General features: G+C 41.4%; 1 protein-coding gene across 1 annotated transcript in view; it reads right to left on the reverse strand.

Moving 5' to 3' along the window:
• The window catches only part of PAPPA2 (pappalysin 2), a 333,922-nt gene that overhangs the window by 42,057 nt on the left and 273,982 nt on the right, over positions 1-17,883 (reverse strand). Inside the window, exon 21 of the mRNA XM_025285589.2 lies at positions 2,073-2,144. Coding sequence (XP_025141374.2) covers positions 2,073-2,144 — 72 coding nt within the window. The remainder of the gene's footprint in view (positions 1-2,072; positions 2,145-17,883) is intronic.

Here is a 17,883-nt window from a genome sequence, read left to right on the forward strand (position 1 = left end):
TCTGGGATGGGGCCTGAGAATAGGCACTTTTAACAGGTTCCTGCTGCTGCTGCTGCTGCTGCTGCTGCTAAGTCACTTTAGTTGTGTCCGACTCTGTGTGACCCCATAGACGGCAGCCCACCAGGCTCCCCCATCCCTGGGATTCTCCAGGCGAGAACACTGGAGTGGGTTGCCATTGCCTTCTCCAATGCATGAAAGTGAAAAGTGAAAGTGAAGGTTCCTAGATGACACCAACTGTGCTTGTCCATGGGTCACACTTTGAGGACCCCCGGAGTAGGGGTGCCAACAGGTATGTGGTGGTCTATCCTCATCTGTGCCTGATAGCAGTTGGGTGGTGGGGGGGTCATAAGAGGGAACACAGTTTTGTTCTTCATCGCATCAGCAAAGGAGCTGAGAGCAGCCTGGGGGGCTCTGGATACCAGAGCATGTGCTGGGTTCAGTGTGGAGGGAGGACAAATGGGGAAAGCTCTGTGTTGTAACCTTCTGGGAAACACCGAAGCCAGCTCCAGGGCCTGCTGTCTACCCTCCCTCTTGCGATCATGCGTGGAAGCACCAGAAGGGAATTCTCAGGATACCTTTGATCTCGTCCCAGTTCTCGAGTCTTCTGTCTGTTTACTCCCTCCTTCCCTGGCCTCTTCTTCCCCCTTCTTACCCCCTGCTTGGGGGATGAGTCACTCCCCTCCTCCCCTCCCCACTGCCATCTGTTTTTCTAATGATGGCAGAAGATGAGCTGTTTTGCTGGCCGACACCGTAACAAAGCACACTCCAAGCTAGCGTTTCTCCTGATGCACTCTCCCCACGCCAGTTTACTGGTTTCATTTCCCCACCCAGTTTTCTCTTTGTCTCAAACCCCACCCTTTTCCCCGCTTTGGCTTCACATAGATCCCAGTTTCCCAGAATTAGATCAAGAGAAACAGAGATACAGAAGAATGGAGAGAGTTGGGTGTTTATGACTGGAGGGTGCTGAAGTCAAGGGCAGTTAAACAGCTCCCTCTGGCGCTCGAGGTGCAGCCAGAATTATCGAGCATTGCTGCTAAGTGGCTGAATTACTTCCAGTGAGAGGTCTGGATAACAAAGGCTGTTGTGACTGAGACTAGAGTACTTGTATTTGTTACTGGCTATTCCCTGGGTGAGAGGACATGTGTGTGTGTGTGTGTGTGTGTGTGTGTGTGTGTGTATCCATGTCAGGATTCCTTTGTCATGCTCTCTAAGCAAGGCTGTACCTCATTCTTGACTCTTCCTTGTAATAACTTCTCTTAATCTAGTGAAGGAATTCACAAACCCCTAACTTACCCCCTGGTAGGGGGATGCCCTGAGTGAAGAAGTAAACAGGATTTCTTGAGTTGGTAAAAATTTAGTTTGGGTTAATCACCAGTGGACTACAGGTCCTCCTCAGAGGTTGCAAACTGAGATGCCTGCGTAACCCTGACAGTTGATGTCAATGAGAGAAGCCCAGGAGGTGAGAAGCTACAGGGACTGCTAAGGACAGTGTGAACTGGAGGGCAGCGGCCCTTCTGGCATTCTAGCTGCCACTCAGATCCAGTTAATTGTTGCCAAAGTTGCCAGATATTCTTGTTTTTCAAGAGAAAAATCTTTGCACAGATTTTATATTTATTTGGTGTATGTAAAATGTTACCTATACACATATGGATTTTATGTGGAAATCCCAATTTTTAAGCATTAGCAACCAAAACAAAATTTTTTTAAGACACTGCCCTGGCCAAACCCCTGTCTGTGGGCCATCGAGCTGCAAAACTCTGATCTAACTAAGCTCCAGTGAGGCCCAGTTAGAGACTCCCCAAACCATAAATCATTCTGACTTGCATTTAACTTTATTTTTTATTAAGTAATTTAAAATGGAACCCTGGAGATTTTGCTTTAAAAAAAAAAAGGCAAAATCAGAAATCCTAATATCTGTAATTTGGGGATTATGGAGCTACATGTAAGAGATTGAACAGAGGACATCTGAGCGGAGAAAAGGGCAAGATACTGAACCAGAAGGACTCAAATCTCTGTGAGTTGAGCAGAGCAGAGAGTGCTGGTCTGGGTTTGAGGGAGGGGGAGTACCTTACCTCGCAGGACTGGATGCAGTGGATCAGGAGGGGGTCTGGGTGCCACTGACGCCGCCCAGTACACATGATGCTCTAAAAGGGAAGAGGGAAAGAACAGAAAACCAAAGCTGAGATACCTGGTCAGTGAGAGGAGGGGCAAATTCTGAGCTTACTCCATCAGCCCAACCCCCTCCCTGAGGAACGAGCCCCAATCAGGCTGCATGAAGAGGTCAAAGGCAGCTGCCCAGTCCTTCCCTTAGAACTGCTAATCCAGCTGGATGGAGCCAAGGTAGAAACTCTTAGCAAAGGGAAGTTTTCATCCTCGTCAATGTCTTCACCCTCCCAGAGCTATTAAAATTTCCAGAGTGGTGTCAGTGTGGTTAAAAAAAGCATCCTCATGTTGAGGTTTGACAGAAATCAACAAAATTCTATAAAGCAATTATCTTTCAATTAAAAAATATATAAAAATTTTAAAAAAGCATCCTCAGTACTAAAATGACTTTATTTTGGCTCTAGGCACAATATCGGTCCCACTTGTTTTGAAATTTTAATGTTGCAAGAAATTGTAAGATGGCTGTGTTGATCAGGAAGCACCATGGAGTTTTAAAGGCTGAGAGATAGAGCTTCATAAGAAGAGCCTTGAACTAAAAGTGGATTTCGGGAATTCTAGATCACTAGATGTGAGTGCCCAAGAGAGGAGTGGAGGCCAAACAGCACTCTGCAACTCTTTAGCACCATTTATCCCCTCCTGTGAGAAATGAAAGAGCTTCTACACACTGGACATAGAGGTTTAATGTGAAACCACCAGCATGGGCAAACTTTGGGAGATAGTGAAGGACAGGGAATCCTGGCGTGCTGCAGCCCACGGGCTCACCGAGTCAGACATGACTTAGTGATTGAACAACACAACACCCCAACACTGGGACTCAAAATGGCACCAGCATTAACTGGTGAGAGTGTAAAAATGTGTTCCTGTGTTCCTGTTAAAACACTGGTGACTCCCTCTAAATCCCAATGGTCATTTGCTAATGTGACTTTTAACCAACAGTTATCTGCTCTTCATGAATAATAACAACTCATGTTCATGGAGGTTTTTTCCCTTCTAATTTTTGCATTTTACACTTTTAAAAGATACACTTCAGGAAAAGAGAAAGTCCCATGAGACGTTTCAAAGAGAAAAAGAGATTCTCTCTATTGGCTACCGATCCACCCATTTGCGGACCTTCATATGCACATTTTAAATTCAGTACAACAGAAATTCAGGGAAACCATACCAAAAAAAATGCACTGTGAGACATGAGTTTTACATTAAATAGACCTTTAGTAATTGAAAATTATACATTCTAGAATTCTAAGACTGTACAGCAATCAGACTGAAGACATTTTCATATATTAACCTGCAGGTATATGAAAATATACCTCACAGTCAGTTATGAAAATGGGAATCTGCAGTATTTTTCTGGAGTTATGTTACTATAAACTAAAAGTCCTGCTTCACAGTTTCCCAAGAGAGGAAATAAATACTATAAATCTTAAAAAAAACCTTGATATTCAAAACTCTATACTGTAATAATATAGAAGATGACTTTGCTTAACTTATCATTGTGCTAAAAAAAAAAAAAGGATTATCAAATGTATACAGTCATAACTTGATTTCCACAGGGGATTGGTTCCAGGACCTCCACAGATACCAAAATCCAAGGATGCTCAAGTCCCTTATATAAAATGACATACTATTTGCATATAACATCCTATGTATACTTTAAATCATCTCCGGATTACTTATAATACCTAAAACAATGTAGATTCTATGAAAATAGTTGCCTTAAAGCAGCAAATTCAAGTTTTTTTTTTTGAACTTTCTGAATTTTTTCCCAATGTTTTATCGTTAGATAATGGTAACGGCAAAACATAATAATTTGAACAGCAAATACGTGGCAACTCTATTCCTTCTTGTTCATTGAATTTACTAAGGACCCCCAGGTTGCACCCTAGTCAGTCAGTCATTCATATCAAATGTATCAGTAGCTAGGGGCCAGATTTCCCAGGGAACACGAGAGATCTGAAAATCCATCGGTGCCCTGGCTGCCTCAGAGAGCTCAGAGTCTATGGGGGAGGAGACCCCAGCTGGAAGTCCATCAATTTCTCTACATGAAAGGAAACTCAGCCTTAGCATCCTTGCATGATGACTATAGCTAGAACTTGCCAGAACCCTCTGACTGGATCAGTTCCTCTTATGCCCTTCATACCTTCTACTTCATCCATCACTTTCATAAAGGCCGGAGCACTGATCTTCTAAACTGAAAAATTCTAAACATATTTTGCAAAGGAAAAAAAAAAAGGAAGGAAAAGAATCTGTCTTTACTTTTAACTCTTTTTCCCCAGTGTTCTTTTCTGTTATTACTTCCAATTTATTTTTTACCTTTTTGTATTTTTTTTTTTTTTTGGCTGTGCCATGTGGCTTGTGGGATCTCAGTTCCATGATCAGGGATTGAACCCAGGCTACGGCATTGAAAGCCTGGAATCCTAACCATGGAACTCCCCTACATCTTTGTATTTTTACATAACTGAATTTTATTACTATGTGATATATGTTCACTGTATAAAATATACATGGCATTAAAGGATACACATCTCCCTCCTACATCTGTTCCTCAAATACCCAATTTCTTCCATCCTATTTTTAGTTCTTTTTTATATCATTACAGAGATAGTCTATGAATATACATATGCATATTAAATTGTTTCCTCACACAGATTATAAAATACTGCAATTTTATTTAGTGCTTTATTTTATTATTGTTTGTCTGATTATCTTACTTGATTTCACTTCATAATGTTTCTTGGTGTTCTGTTCATTTTATGGTACACGGGATCCTGCATTCTATTGATTGTATATTATTCCATTTCATGGATGTACCCTAGTTTAATCACACTCATATTAATGGATATTTAAGTTATTTTCAGTCTTTTGCTCTAACAAACAAGGCTTATGTATAAATCATTTCATACATGTGTAACCACATCTGTAGAATAAATTCATGATAGTGGAATTGACAATAGCCATTTCAATGATTTTTAAAATATTCTATGATTCAGTCTTAAGACTAATTCAGAGTGGCAACCTCTTTAATCTCTGTAAAAACCACATCAGTTTCTGGTACTTGTGTCACATGCTTTGTAGACTGCAAACCCTTGTGAATAGACGCTGGGAGCCAGCGTGAGGAACTCCGCCCGTGGCAAAGGTCATGAGGAAGGAGGCTCGACATACGCAAAGGCGGGATCGAGCCTCAGGTGTCCCCCTGGAAATTCTTGAGCATCTATCCCCAAAACCAGAGTCTGCCTACTTTACTACTTTGTGCTCTCACCTACACCTCTGACTTTATGGGGGGCTGTCCCCCACCACCTCTTTCAGAGAAGGAGTTAACTTAGAGCTCCAGTTAATAATAATTCTTGGGTGTGATAGGAGTGTTCCAACCTACAAACTCCTCTAAAGGTTCTCTAGCCTGCCTGACAGGCTTGTCCGGCCACATGTGATTGCTCACAGCCTCCCAACCATGAGAGGCACGAGATGCTTTAAACCTTCTAAAAACAGGTTCTTTAGAGAAGTTAGAAAACTATTAGTATAGTATAGTGGGCTGATTAGAAATTGTATCAGTGAAGGGTTTTTCACTTGTTGAGCCAATGTTTGCTGCTAAGTCTCCACATCCCCTGCCCTTATACACATTAATGAATATATAGAAGAAATAAGTATTAACCTTTGATATTAATCACGTTAGACCTTAGGCTAAGCAAATTCTTTCCTTAATTAAAACCCACTACACCCTCACCCTATAGGAATGTAACTTTATCTGGTACCTTCGGAAGGTGGCGTCTGTTTTAAGAATAATCACCCCTGGAGAAATAAGTGTTCTGGTTGACTGACCGCTGTCACAAGGAGAGGGTCATAAATTGTCAGCAGGCCCCCTGGCTAAAAGATGATGTAACACCCCTAAGACCTCTGTATACATTTGTATAAAGCACCTGACTTTAATAAAAGTCAGGACTGCTGTCCCCACGTGACTTTTGTATAACATCTCAGTGTATAAAAACAGACCCTGGAAAATAAAAAATGGGATCAGTTCCTCGAAAGACTGGTCTCCTCATGTCGTGACGTAAATTCCTTGCCTTGGAATTTTATTAGCTTTCCACGTAAACCAAGTTATTCAGCCTCTTTTCTCCACTGAATTTTCCTACTGAGCTATCCTTATTTTATTACTCTTTATATCTCTAATTAATATTTAATTAAAGCTATCGTATCCTGATTGCCGAAGCCATCTCCCCTTCTAATTCCCCAGATCCCCCGGGTCTGGACCCCGGCAAATAGAGACTGTATCCAACTCATAACCTTATCTCAGTGACTTAGAGAGAGACAATGTTTTTAAAGTATTTGTCAACCACTAAATAGGATGCTGTATTTTTAGGATTTTTCTTTATCTTCTGGCCTATGAAAATCATTCATCTCATAAGAAAAGATCTGCATAGAGAATTAATTGAATAACTACTTACTAATTAAAATTGGCAGAAAATTTCAAATGTTTTCCAGGTCCTACATTTTTATGTGCACATTTGTGGTGGTGAGCTGAAAGACGGATATGAAACCGGAGGGAAATTAGGAAGAAGCTGGCAGAGAAGGGCCAGCTCCTGGTGAGGTATGTTAAATTAACTTAACAAGAAGGTCATTATGCTAAGATGGCTCTAAATGCCATGGTGGCCTGTGGAAGTAAACCGGAATCTAAGCCCATCAATGCCTCAAGGTTATGAAATTGAAAACAAAGGGCAACCAATTAGGCTTTAAGCAATAACCAGTCAATGATTTCCTTACTTTCTTTTGCCTGTTCTATATAATCAAATCTCTCCCCAACACCTCCTTGTGGAGTACTCCTAACCAGTTCCAGTTTGGCATTGCCTAATTCAAATTGAGATTTGTTCCTATAAACTCTTAAAACCTTTAATAATATGCCTCAGTTTATCTTTTAACAGTTCAATATGATTTTCTTACTTCCTGGAATATTTTTTTTGACAAATTATAATCCTATATATTATATTTGAAAAGTTATGGAGAATAATTGAGAAAATAACCTTATGCCCTCTGCCCAGCTTTATCAAATTATAACATTTCACTTTATGTGCTTCTGGAGTTTAAGACATTAGACGTTCAGTTAAAGTCCCCTATGTGTATCTCTCTAACATCATTTTCCTTCCTTTCTCCCTTCTGGTAACAACTATTCTGACATTTTAAATTATTATTTCTACACATTAGTATATGATTATATAGCTGTTACAATATTAGCAATCCACTTCTCAGATGAGTCAATTGAGAACAACTGAGTGCCAAGGATTTGTTTTGAACTTTTCGAAAGGAAAAGATTCATGAGAAAACCAGTTTAAAGATTTTCTTTTGATTGAGCTACTTTAATTTTTAAAAAAAATCAAGAGAAAAGAAGAGAAGAGAGGAAGGAAGAACAAAGGGAGAGCAGATGGGAGAGAAGAAAAGAGGGTAGAGAAAGGGAGGGGGGAGAGAGAGAAGGAGACAGAGAGAGAGAGAGGGAAGGGAGGGAGGGAGGAGGGGAAGGGAAACTAGTTAGGGTTATTCGGAAGGTCATAGGGCTGTATGAAGGCTGTTGCATGTTTAAATGTGTTGCTGAAAGTCACAAGACTGATGGTTAGCCAACATTAAGGTCTAACAAAAAATTGCTCAATTGTTTTTTGTTTTTTGTTTTTTTTATCAGGAATAAGTTACTTAACAGAATGGGCAACTAATCACATCAGGCCACAAAGTTCTGCTCCTGCCCAGGTTTGTGATGATTTCCTTATCATCAATACTATATATGTATGCAGCCCTAAATAAAATACAGTGTTATTCTGAATATCTATTTGGACCATAGCACATTACCCTCCAGTAGGCTTTTGGTTCCTCTTCCCTCATCTTCCAAGACCCCCTTGTCTGTTCTCTAGAGAAGAGGAAATTGATGCTTCAGACTTACTCAAGCAGAGAGGGAACAATTCCATGCTTAAAACAGACGAACAAAGATCTTTGCATGACTCACATCTGAAGGATTTGTTCTCTCATGGTGTGTGGCAAGTGTCACTAGGGCTGTTACTCATAACTGCACCTCTCAAGAGGACCCTCGAGGTGAGGGGAGGGCAAGGATTAGGAGACAAGGGGACACCAGGAGGATGATACCAAATAGTAGGGAGCTGAGCCACTGAAGGGTATTGTCTTTTTTTCTTCCTGCTTTTTTCTTTCTCTTAAAACAGTTTGGTTTTATTTAAGATGTTATTAATCCTTCTGGGACCAACTTGGGAAAGCAAAGTCAGAAATTATAAGATTTGTTTTGACTGAGCAATTCTGTTGATGAGCTGAGGAGTTGAGAGAGGAATTCCACAGTGTTGAGAATTTTTGCAAACCTAATGAATGTAGCCCCAGGAAAATCTCATTAACTTGGACTTCCTAATAATGATATACTAAATTATGATATATTCAATAATTCCTAATTATGATATACTGGAAAAAAGTATTATCCAATCTGAGAGAACTGAATTTATGAAACAAACCAATAGTGAAAATGAGCTGTTGTGATGGATTCTTTTGTATTTCAGAAAGAAACATTTTTAAAAAAAATTCATTTACATGCAAACAATTGCCATACTATGTGTTTTTAAGAAAAACCTCTCCATGAAATCTGGTTCTCAAAAGACCACTTCTTTATAAGGTAAGGCAAAATGCCAATATTCCTATTTTAGAAAGGAAAGTCACAAGATATAATTAAACATTCTGCAGACACAGTGGTTAAGGACAATAATAAAAAAAATTAATCTTATTATTTTTTTGTCGCTCAGGGAAAGTTGGTCAGTCGTGTCTGACTCTTTGCGACCCCATGGACTATACAGTCCATGGAATTCTCCAGGCCAGAATATTGGAGTAGGTAGCCTTCCCTTCTCCAGGGGATCTACCCAACTCAGGGATTGAACCCAGGTCTCCTGCATTGCAGGCAGATTCTTTAACAGCTGAGCCACAAGGGAAGCCCAAGAATACTGGAGTGGGTATCTTTTTGGAAAAACCCAAAGGTTTGCCATGAGAAATGGCGCTGGAGGGGTGGGAGCCATTCTTTTTCCAGGTCTTTGGTTTCGCACAGCAACCGCCTTCTGAGCAGCAAGTGAAATGAATCTTGCATTGAGGAGGAGGTCTAGAGATGAAGGTGGGGCTTCTCAGGTGGCATGAGTGGTAGAGAACCCGCCCGCCAATGCAGGAGAGGTAAGAGACGCTGGTTCCATCCCTGGGTCAGGAAGATGCCCTGGAGGAGGACGTGGTAACCCACTCCAGTATTCTTGCCTGGAGAATCCCGTAGACAGGGGAACCTGGTGGGCTACTGGTCTATAGGGTCGCAAAGGATCCGACGTGACTGAAACAACTTGGCAAGCACACATGGGGATGAAGGTAAGACATCATTCTTATCTCTAAGACTCTTGCTGCTGCTGCTGCTGCTGCTGCTAAGTCGCGTCAGTCGTGTCCGACTCTGTGCGACCCCATAGATGGCAGCCCACCAGGCACCCCCGTCCCTGGGATTCTCCTGGCAAGAACACTGCAGTGGGTTGCCATTTCCTTCTCCAATGCATGAAAGTGAAAAGTGAAAGTGAAGTCGCTCAGTCGTGTCCGACTCTTCGCGACCCCATGGACTGCAGCCTACCAGGCTCTTCTGTCCATGGGATTCTCCAGGCAAGAGTACTGGAGTGGGTTGCCACTGCCTTCTCCCTCTAAGACTCTTACAGTTTGGTATTAGAGTGACAGAAAAGAGGAGGAAGAAGGGGAAAGGAAGAAGATGAAAAGCAGGGATGAGAAAAGCACACAGTGCTCTCAGTGGAAGTCCACGTGGCGCTCTTCCCATACCCTCAGCTCAGGCCCCCTAGATATGAGCGGCGACACTGAGTGCACAGTTGGCTGCTCCTATCTGTCCCAGCTGCCAGATTCCACTGCTCAGTCACTTTGACTGGCAGGAATTTATTTGACAGCCAAGAAGGCTTTTTGTTTTATGTCCTCTCTTTCTGCAAGGTCTCTGCTGACGCCATCATTATAGAAAAGTCTACGTCTGCGGACGTAGTAGGCGAAGCAGGAAGCCGTTATTACAACAGCAAAGACTCAGACAGCCCATTTGGGAATTTCAAATCCTTCACGCTTCCTAAGCCAGAATGCTCTTGAAACATTTAGATACAACATAATAGTATATGTTCATCCTTACTCTCTTCTCAAACTCATAACCAAGCCATTAAACATTGCTTCTTTAGTCAGAGGTATTCCAATAGGAAGCACTGAATCGCCATTGTCTTCCCAGCCCCATTTGTAAAAGGCACAGAAAAAAAAAAAAAAAAAAGGCCTACACACATCAACCTGTACATACACACACACACACTAACAAGCAGAGCATAGAACTTGTAGAATAATATTTCTCTTTCTTATAGATAGCTGGTGATATCTTTTCATAGATGTAGAAATTTCCAAAGGTGAGATTTGTACTAAGTAAACACAAATTCCATTTTTACATAATTCAAAACTATGTGCAAGAAACTGAAAAACACTGCAAAAGTGTTATTTTGAATTTTTATAGCAACCCTTTGAGAGGGTAACAGGCAGGAAGGTCAGAGATCCCCAAGTGGCAGAAGGAAATGAACTGCAAGTGGCAGAAGATTTTGTTTTTGTTTTTCCTTCTCTACACAAAATTAAAAGAGTCTTCTTTTAATTCTGTGTTGATGATACCTGGTTCTGCCTGGAGCTAACCAATGCGTTTTTCTTATGGAAATATTTTGCTTAAGCTGTGTTAATGAAACTATGTATTTGCTTGGGAATCTGCCCTTTCTTCAAAATGGTTCTGCTTAAAGCTAGCTTTTTTTTCTTTTTTCAAACCTTGGGCTGATAATGGCTCAGTAAACCAGTATTCATGTCAGTCTTATTGGGGGCGGGCGGATGACACACCTCGTGCTATCCTATCTCAAAAGTGCATATGATAGGAGAGAGGCCTGGTGAAACTCCCTCAGCCTTGAGGTATCTCTCTTATCTGCTTAGCAGCACCAACAGACACAAAGTTCAGTTCAGTTCAGTCGTGTCCGACTCTTTGCAACCCCATGAACTGTAGCACACCAGGCCTCCCTGTCCATCACCAACTCCCGGAGTTCACTCAGACTCACGTCCATCGAGTCAGTGATGCCATCCAGACATCTCATCCTCTGTCGTCCCCTTCTCCTCCTGCCCCCAATCCCTCCCAGCATCAGAGTCTTTTCCAATGAGTCAACTCTTAGCATGAGGGGGCCAAAGTACTGGAGTTTCAGCTTTAGCATCATTCCTTCCAAAGAAATCCCAGGGCTGATCTCCTTCAGATTGGACTGGTTGGATCTTCTTGCAATCCAAGGGACTCTCAAGAGTCTTCTCCAACACCACAGTTCAAAAGCATCAATTCTTTGGCGCTTAGCCTTCTTCACAGTCCAATTCACATCCATACACGACCACAGGAAAAACCATAGCCCTGACTAGATGAACCTTTGTTGGCAAAGTAATGTCTCTGCTTTTGAATATGCTATCTAGGTTGGTCATAACTTTCCTTCCAAGGAGTAAGCGTCTTTTAATTTCATGGCTGCAGTCACCATCTGCAGTGATTTTGGAGCCCAAAAAAACAAAGTCTGACACTGTTTCCACTGTTTCCCCATCTATTTCCCATGAAGTGATGGGCTGGATGCCATGATCTTCGTTTTCTGAATGTTGAGCTTTAAGCCAACTTTTTCACTCTCCACTTTCACTTTCATCAAGAGGCTTTTGAGTTCCTCTTCACTTTCTGCCATAAGGGTGGTGTCATCTGCATATCTGAGGTTATTGATATTTCTCCCGGCAATCTTGATTTCAGCTTGTGCTTCTTCCAGTCCAGCGTTTCTCAGGATGTACTCTGCATATAAGTTAAATAAGCAGGGTGACAATATACAGCCTTGACATACTCCTTTTCCTATTTGGAACCAGTCTGTTGTTCCATGTCCAGTTCTAACTGTTGCTTCCTGATCTGCATACAGATTTCTCAAGAGGCAGATCAGGTGGTCTGGTATTCCCATCTCCTTCAGAATTTTCCATAGTTTATTGTGATCCACACAGTCAAAGGCTTTGGCATAGTCAATAAAGCGGAAATAGATGTTTTTCTGGAACTCTCTTGCTTTTTCCATGATCCAGCAGGTGTTGGCAATTTGATCTCTGGTTCCTCTGCCTTTTCTAAAACCAGCTTGAACATCAGGAAGTTCACGGTTCACATATTGCTGAAGCCTGGCTTGGAGAATTTTGAGCACTACTTTACTAGCATGTGAGATGAGTGCAATTGTGTGGTAGTTTGAGCATTCTTTAGCATTGCCTTTCTTTGGGATTGGAATGAAAACTGACCTTTTCCAGTCCTGTGGCCACTGCTGAGTTTTCCAAATTTGCTGGCATATTGAGTACAGCACTTTCACAGCACCATCTTTCAGGATTTGAAATAGCTCAACTGGAATTTCATCACCTCCACTAGCTTTGTTCGTAGTGATGCTTTCTAAGGCCCACTTGACTTCACATTCCAGGATGTCTGGCTCTAGGTCAGTGATCACACCATCGTGATTATCTGGGTCGTGAAGATCTTTTTTGTACAGTTCTTCTGTGTATTCTTGCCACCTCTTCTTAATATCTTCTGCTTCTGTTAGGTCCATGCCATTTCTGTCCTTTATCGAGCCCATCTTTGCATGAAATATTCCCTTGGTATCTCTAATTTTCTTGAAGAGATCTCTAGTCTTTCCCATTCTGTTGTTTTCCTCTATTTCTTTGCATTAATCACTGAAGAAGGCTTTCTTATCTCTTCTTGCTATTCTTTGGAACTCTGCATTCAGATGCTTATATCTTTCCTTTTCTCCTTTGCTTTTCGCTTCTCTTCTTTACACAGCTATTTGTAAGACCTCCCCAGACAGCCATTTTGCTTTTTTGCATTTCTTTTCCATGGGGATGGTCTTGATCCCTGTCTCTTGTACAATGTCAGGAACCTCCGTCCATAGTTCATCAGGCACTCTATCTATCAGATCTAGGCCCTTAAATCTATTTCTCACTTCAGAAACTAGCAAGGGGGCACTCTTTCTGTCCCCTTACGATGTCTGTGTCAGAAGCTTTCCCTATCTCTATTATACTTTAATAAAACTTTGCTACACAAAAAGCTCCAAGTAGTCAAGCCTTGTCTCTGACCCAGAATCGAAATCCTCTCCTCCAGAGGTCACAAATCCCAGCATAACACATGGCTCTCAGCAGCAACCTTTCACCTTCAAGACAGAATACCATCCCCATTCTTGCCACTGAGCTGAAAGAGGCTCCAACGTGTAAGTCAAATAGTATTTGAACCCAGGAGAGCCTCACTCTTCCTTTTATGACAGTTGCCACTTGGAGTTGTTTTTCATCAAAATGCCTTACTACCCAAGTTCTTGGAAATTCTTCCTTTAATGAAAAGTATATTATTCTAGGACTCAGGTATCATTTTCAGGAGTAAAATCCAGAAGAATCCCCAAAGACAGGCAAACAAATTTTATAGGAACCTGAAAAGTTTACTTGATTGTTCTTTAAAAACAAACTCACAATAAGGAAAAGCAGTACTATAGGGAAATCTCTCTCTAAATTATTTTGTTAGACTTCACGGGGAGGGAAGGAAAGTGTGGGAACAAGGAGGCTCTCACGGTTGTGACAAGGGACTTCTTCTCTGTTTGATGGGCAAAGTAATCCAGATGTACACCAGACTACAGAAAACACGGTGATTCAGGGGAAATCACTGAACTTGAAGTCAGAAAAGTTGATTGCACTGCTCTCTCCAATTCTTGAAAGCCGTGCAACCTTGGACAGATCATCCGACAAGATCTAATTTGTCTGTGAAATAAGGATAATAAAATCCTTTTTCCCCTAGTTTATTGGTTTATGAGAAGATTCAAATGAAATTATAAATATCTAAAATATATATTTTATATATACAACTTTGCAGGCAATAAAGTGTTATCCAAATGTAAGACATCATTTTTATTACAAAGAATGAAATCATTGGAAGCAGACTAGAGAAAATGATGCAATTTAATCCACTGCTCTGTTGTCTTGCCAGATACCAGGTATTTGAAGTATGGGAGATAGCAGAGGTTTACATGTAATAGGAGATCATCATTTACTAAACAAATGAGCCAGGCTCCAAATAGGTGTGCTTTTACTTAAAACATTTATGTTGCCAGAATTTTATAATAGCAGTGTTTTACAAAGTTTTACAACGGAATTACTTGGGATGCCTGTTAAAAAATACATACCCCAAGGCATTGTGAACCTCTCTGAAGAGGGGAAGACAGGTCTGCTCCCTTTACAAACTGCCCAAGTGATTCTAAAGGACACCAAAACTCAAGATTGAGTATAATATGGAACATCCTTCAAGATAAATCGATGTAAGCTATGAAGCTTTTACTTGAGGAAGATTTTCATTTAATACAACGGCTTTGGTGTAATAGGCTCTTCTTTGTGAGTGTTAGGTAGGTAGACTAGGGAAAGGAGTCCAAGACAAGGAAGGGAAAAGCCTGAGAAAATAGAACAAAAGAAGGTCTGAGGACCGGGGTCAGGACCTCAGGTAAAACAAGCAACACTCCTGGCTGGCCCAATTTACATAGGACAGGCCCAGGGAGAGATAAACATATAAAAAGAGGAGCCAAAGCTAGTTCTCTCTCTGTCTCCTGCGTGCTGGGGCACTCTTCTCTTCGCGTCTTTGAATCAACGTGCCCTCACGTCTCAGAGATGGATTTTCCTGCTATCTTCTAAATAAAATACAGCTGTAACACTGAGCTGTAACACTGATTTGTCTAAGAGCTATAACATGGTCCTTTCGAGACCTGAGAGCTATAACGTCGTCTATCCAAGACCTAAGAGCTGTGACATGCCGAGGGGGCTTTAATGTCCGTCACTCCAAATCTTTGTTGTGATGAGACCAAGAACTGAGGAACTTATACTCGTGTGACATGAGGACAGGCTTAGATCTCCCACCCCTCAAGAGCCATTGAATGCCACGAAATGGCAGACATTATGGGTCATCTGTGGTTAGTGCATAATCTCATTTCTGAGGATCTGGGAACACAAGCGTAATAACCTCATCATTGTCTCCTGTGCTTCCATTGACTTTTTCTTGTTTTTCTGTTTTAGTAAAGTTTCAGTTCCCTAAAGGTGAAGCATCCCATGTAAGCTTCATTTGTAAGCAATCCTTCTTAATTTCATTATATCTATAAAAGAGCTGAGAGAGTACAGGTAATAGCATGCTGCTTAGCGAATGTATGATAATGAATATTAACATTGGATTAACCCTTGGTTTCCTTTTGGCATAAAAAATACTGATTTGGGGATTCAGGAAATGTCAATTATGCTTTCAACCTTTGAACTTCTGACTTTTGGGTTTTTTTAGGAACAAACTCTTTCAAGGTAAGAATGAAGTTCATTTTGTGAGTTACTTCGATTCTTCCACTACAGTGTTGGAAGCAGCTAATTTAATTATTTCACTTTATTTTCACACAGAAACATGGCACTAGTCTCAAGGGTGCCACTAAAGTAATGGTGCTGCTAACCATATTGCACACTATGACCCACCACGACATTATTTAGTTGCATCTCCAAATTATAAAAAGCATGGTGTGCCATTACAGATGAGAGGAGGCAGGCAGAAGTGAGGGGAAGCAGCTTGCCTCCAGTAGGAATGACAGCCAACCAAGAAAGATTACTATGCATCAATCACAAAATTAAATTCTGGTCACATGCTTCTCATCTGATACTCATACTAACCTTACGAGTTAAGTATTACACCTATTTTAAACAAGGAAATGGAGTCACAGGACAGTAAAGCAGCCTAAAATGATGTAGCTCATGAAGAACAGAGATTATGAATAAAAACTCAACTTTTTTTTAAACACAATTTTTTTTATCCCAAGATCTACAGTGTTCCTTAGATGTTATCATCGTCAAAATTGTGCTTGGATAACCTATTTTCCAAAACCAGGAATTTACTTACTAGACCATAGTCATGATAAATGCAGTGATACAAATGATAACGTTTGATGTTTGGCTTAAGAAGAAAATAAATTCTGCATTTTCTCTCTGGCATTTGCAACTTGCAATTGACAAGGATATAATTATATATAACTGTAGGAAGCTGCAGCAACATACTCAGTTTGAGGAGAAGATATGTGTTTACTTCCAAAGTAGAAAATGATGCCATAGCAATTTCTTTGCTTACTCGACTAACATTTATAAGACACCTACAATTTGCCCCGTGCTGAAAAAGGAAGTAGGAATATAAACATGAACAAAATGCTATGGAATAGAGGTAAATAAATAATAGTGACTCCCTTGAAGGACAATGGAGAAAGGAGAGGTTTTAATAAAACAGAAGATACTGTTTTCCAGTTTGGAAATAGCCAAGTCTCTGCTGTCTTCATGAAGAAAAGTGAACTGCTCTTTCTGAATGTCCCATTCAGAAAATGGAAGTGGAAGAATCCCTATCACTGGAAGGCCTGCACTCTGGTCTCACAAACCCTGAATCCACTGACTATGCTCATCGGATACCTTGTTGGGCAGATGCTAAAGTAAGTGTAGAAGGGTTCCTGAAGCAGTTCATCTCTCAGGTGGAGAAAATGGATTGTAAAAGTTCCAAGCCTTTACCCCGTTAGCTGCTTATAGAGAAAGAGAAGTCTTTCACATAAGAAGTTGAGTTAGAGGGACTGACAGGGGCTACTCTGCCTGGCACTCCAGGAACACGAGGCAGAAGTCCTTTCTTCAGGTATTCTAATTCCAGCTAAACCTTCACAACAGACTGTGGGAAATGGTGCAGAAAGTCCAGAAAGGCCAGGGGATGGGAGAACCAGGCAAGGTGTTTTTCTGGCTTTCTCCTTTCCACTTCCAACTGGACTTCCCAGAGTCCCTCCCCCTGGTGCAGTTTTCTCTTTGGGTTCAACATCCTTAGAGGAGTGCACCATGCACTACAGGGTCTCGTCTGCCTGCCTCTGTCCTATCCCATGTTTCTAGCTCCCATCTCCCCTCTCCCTCACCACAGCACATACTCTGGTTTCAGACACACAGAACTTCTTACCCACTAGAATGTTCCCTTTGATCATAGTTTATAACCCAAAGGAAGAGCTTCCTGGTCTATTGCTCCTTCCCCAACTCCAAGGTCTTCCCTGGTGGCTCAGATGATAAAGAATCTGTCTGCAGTGCAGGAGACCAGGGTTGGAAAGATCCCCTGGAGAAGGGAATGGCAACCCTGGTATTCTTGCCTGGAGAACACCATGGACAGAAGAATCTGACAGATGACAGTTCATGGGATCCCGAAGAGTCTGACATGACTGAACGACTAATGAACACCCCCCCCCCCCAGAGTTCCCCAGCAGAAGAATTAGTTGCTTCCTCTAAGGTGTTCCTATAGTTCTCTACCACAAACAAGGCACTTCTCATGTTGCATTATTATAAATGGTCATTTTTATGGCCAGATTGTAACTCTTGTAAACAGAGGGACTCTCATTTTTCCCTCTTTATATTCCCAGCACTTAGCATAGTTCTAGGGCACACAGTAAGCCCCAGTAAGTGTTTGCTGAGTGACTGAATTGATAGGGTCACACTCCTCCCATCCCCCACCCCTGAATCATACTTATGTATTTGTTCCTTATCCTCCTGCTTTAACATACATCCTCGCCAATAACACAGCACAATTAGCCTGTGAGGAAAAGGGAGCAATCTGAGAATGAATTCCAA

Source organism: Bubalus bubalis, chromosome 5 (genome assembly GCF_019923935.1).
Source record: "Bubalus bubalis isolate 160015118507 breed Murrah chromosome 5, NDDB_SH_1, whole genome shotgun sequence".
Classification (NCBI taxonomy): Eukaryota; Metazoa; Chordata; class Mammalia; order Artiodactyla; family Bovidae; genus Bubalus; species Bubalus bubalis.